Below are 3,151 nucleotides of genomic sequence, written 5' to 3'. Positions count from 1 at the left end.
CAAGGATGCTGTGGGGGATGATGCTCACATGAGGACAGCAGCGAACGGGGCAGTTGGTGCAGCAGATGTAACCACCAGTGTGAGCAGCACATACTTTTTAAAACAAAAATCAAAATAAATTTCTGGGAATTTTTTTTTAAGCTTGCTTCTGTCAACTGCGAAATGACAATGACAGCAGCTAATGCTGTGACCTTCTTTTTAAATAATCTGGTGTAGCCCTGGGAAAAACTAGATTTTCAGAAGGTCTTTGACACTCTGGAACAGGCCCAGATGAAGAAAGTGGGACAGTGACAACTGGCATGGCTGTCCCAAAGTGTTAAGGGAGAAGCCACTTATCCCATTATTGCCACACGTTGTTCACGTCTCGTTTGGGTCTAGTTTGCACGCTCATGTAGCTCAGCTTTGCTGCCTTCCAACAACACAAGGGATGTTGAAATCCTGAGTCTCTGCACTGCACTAACCCGAAGATGACACATTTCATCAGCATGGTTTCTTGGAAGGAGCAAAACAAAGTAGCAGAGTATTTTCAATTAAGAAAAAAAATATTTAAAAAATAGTCAGATGACTAAACATTAATGAATCCATCAACACTTTACGTGCTTCTGAACATTGTTGGTTCTGCCAGCTTTGGGAAAAATAAAAGGCTTTAAAACCACTTAAAAAGCAAGTTTGATGGAATTTGATGTTACACTTATGTGAAAGTCCTCCATTTTCATATGAAGCCATAGGGCAGTGATCCTTCAGCCCAAGAAAACAGAGAGCATGTCTCTCCTAATCACCTAATGCAGATGCATTTTCTGCATAGTGAATTGGTGTCTGCTGGCATCAAAAGTTTCAATAGATTTTGGCGTGACACTGGTGCCTAAGGTGTTATTAGACTTCTAACCCTGAAGCTGCTTTTTTTGGCAACTTTTTATTGCACAAACAACTGCAACAACTTTCCCAAAACTGGCCAAGAGGAGCCTTGGAAGTAGCTTGGCTACAGCTAGGTAAAGGAAAGCATAGTTAGCGTGTGACAGCATCCAGCTGATGGGTCTACAATGGCTTTTTTTTATTTAGACAGTATTGGTGCGGTACTAGGGACATGTCATTTGAAATAATAATGATAAAGAAGTTTTCTGTGGAACAGGTATAACCACAAAAAAGGCAGTGCTCACCAAAAATTGTTCTCCTGCTCTCACGTTTGTCCTTCTGTTGGGACAGGTTTTTACAAATGAGCCATGTGAACTTAAAAGCTGACAAGACAACAATGCATCTCCAGCTCATTTCCATACACAAGTGCAAAACCATAACCTACCAAAACTTTTATTTTCATTGTACATTCACATTTCTCCATTGACGTGGGTGGCTTGTACACTGCCGAGTGATAAAAGTTACAGTTCTGCTCTTTCACGTGCATTGATTTCAGCCATCAAAGAAACCTAGAAAACTAACAATAAACAACTTTTCCATATATCTGTAGCCAGGCTGGGAAAAATTATGTGACTTTTCCTTCCCTTCCCACCCTCCAGCAACCAAATTCCCCTGACTTTTAGGTATTTCTCTTTTAAATGACTGTTAATATCACTTAATATTTTAAGATGGTTTCCTAGGGGTTTCCCGCAATGAAGGTGGCATTAGGTGCACACTGGGCTTTACCACTCACTTGCTCTTGCTCCTCTGGAAGCTCGTTTGGGCGCATCATTAGCGGCTGTTGTGACGTGCTCGCCGACAGTGCTGTGGGACAATATAATTTTTCTTAGCCTGCTATTTTTTCTTAACATTTTAGGCTCATCACAAGTCAGTTGTGGCGCTTTACAGTTTACAGACTTTTTGCAAAACCTTCTCTGTACACTGAAAGTGATTCAGAAATGACAAAAAATGCCACAACCAATTAGCACGTACAAACATTTATTTTGAAATTTCCATTCCAACCGTTATGAAGAATTACATCATCAAAGCACTTTATGGCAGTGAAAATAGCTCTTACCACTCTGACTCATCCATTACTCCATTAAAGCTGCAAAATGTGCAATCTGCTTGAAAAATAGGTTGCTTTTTATTCAGTTTCCCATGAAAAGTCAAAATTTGATAACAAAAAAAAGGAAAGGAAAAAGAAAAACCAACCCAGCTTATAGGGACTCTACATCCAATCCTCTCCCCCTTCCCCCAAAAATAACTTACAAAGATAGTTTAAAGTTTTAAATGAGTTTAAAACCAAGTGCATCTTTTTTATTAGTTTTTTTTCTTCTTCTCATAATAATCTTAAAATTCTAAAAACCCATAATTTACTTTCTTGGAAAAAAGGCAGCGAGCCGTTGCTTCTTGATTGGAAGAATATGTATCTCCGGCGAGTTCATTTTCTTTAGCTTTACGCTCCTGTTTTTGACGGGTTTCCTGAGGGCCTCAGCGCTGTCCCGGGGCTCGGGCGGGCTCTTCACGTCATAGCACTGCAGCACCGAGTCCTGGGGCAGGTCCCTTTTGAAGGAAAAGTTTTTGGTGGAGACCCCGGACAGGCCCTTGATCTTGCCGCAGAAGATGGTGGGCACGGCGTCCTTGACGGAGACGATGACTTTGGCTGTCTGCGAGGTGCTGACGATCTCGATGTTGTTGCCGGCCTTGGGCTCGCAGCCCGCCCTGCCCGCCTGCTCCACCAGCCACTTCTGCGGCTGTCGCAGCAGCTCAGCCGGCCCGCTGCTTGCCCCCCTGCCCTCCACCTTGCCCGACGCCTCCTGGGGCTTGCAGGGGGCGAAGGGGGCGGCTGGGCCGGGGAGCTTGTCCTGCGCAGGGTGAGCACCCGCCTCAGCAGCGGTGGCAGGGCTGGTGCTGGCTGCCTCCCCGTGGGGTCCCCCCGGCTTACGGCAAGAGGCGAGGGACAGGTCCAGGGCCCCGTCCTCGGGCGGCGGTGGTGGGGCAGCCTCGCTGGCCCGGGGCACAGGTGGCCCTTTCATGGAGAGGTCCAGCGCCTCGTTCTCGCCGCCCATCTTGATGACGGTGTGGCGGCTCAGCTGGGGAAACTCCCGTGGGTGGAGGAGGTCAAAAGGCTTTGTCTCCTCCTTCTCCAGGGGGGTCTGGGTACCTTTGCAGGAGTTGGGGGTGAAAAGCGGTGGCTTGGGCAGGTCGGGGGCTGCCTTGGCCTCGGCGCTGTGGGGCACGGGGATGGGGACCTGTC

General features: G+C 46.5%; 1 protein-coding gene across 1 annotated transcript in view; it reads right to left on the bottom strand.

The window, feature by feature from the left end:
• Positions 1-1,873: 1,873 nt before the first annotated feature.
• The window catches only part of RAI2 (retinoic acid induced 2), a 9,232-nt gene continuing 7,954 nt past the window's right edge, over positions 1,874-3,151 (bottom strand). Inside the window, exon 3 of the mRNA XM_026846243.1 lies at positions 1,874-3,146. Coding sequence (XP_026702044.1) covers positions 2,268-3,146 — 879 coding nt within the window. The 3' untranslated portion in view covers positions 1,874-2,267. The remainder of the gene's footprint in view (positions 3,147-3,151) is intronic.

The sequence above is a fragment of the Athene cunicularia genome (assembly GCF_003259725.1).
Source record: "Athene cunicularia isolate RWA chromosome 1 unlocalized genomic scaffold, athCun1 chr1_part1, whole genome shotgun sequence".
Taxonomy (NCBI): domain Eukaryota; kingdom Metazoa; phylum Chordata; class Aves; order Strigiformes; family Strigidae; genus Athene; species Athene cunicularia.
This window is presented reverse-complemented; position numbering and strand designations above follow the sequence as displayed.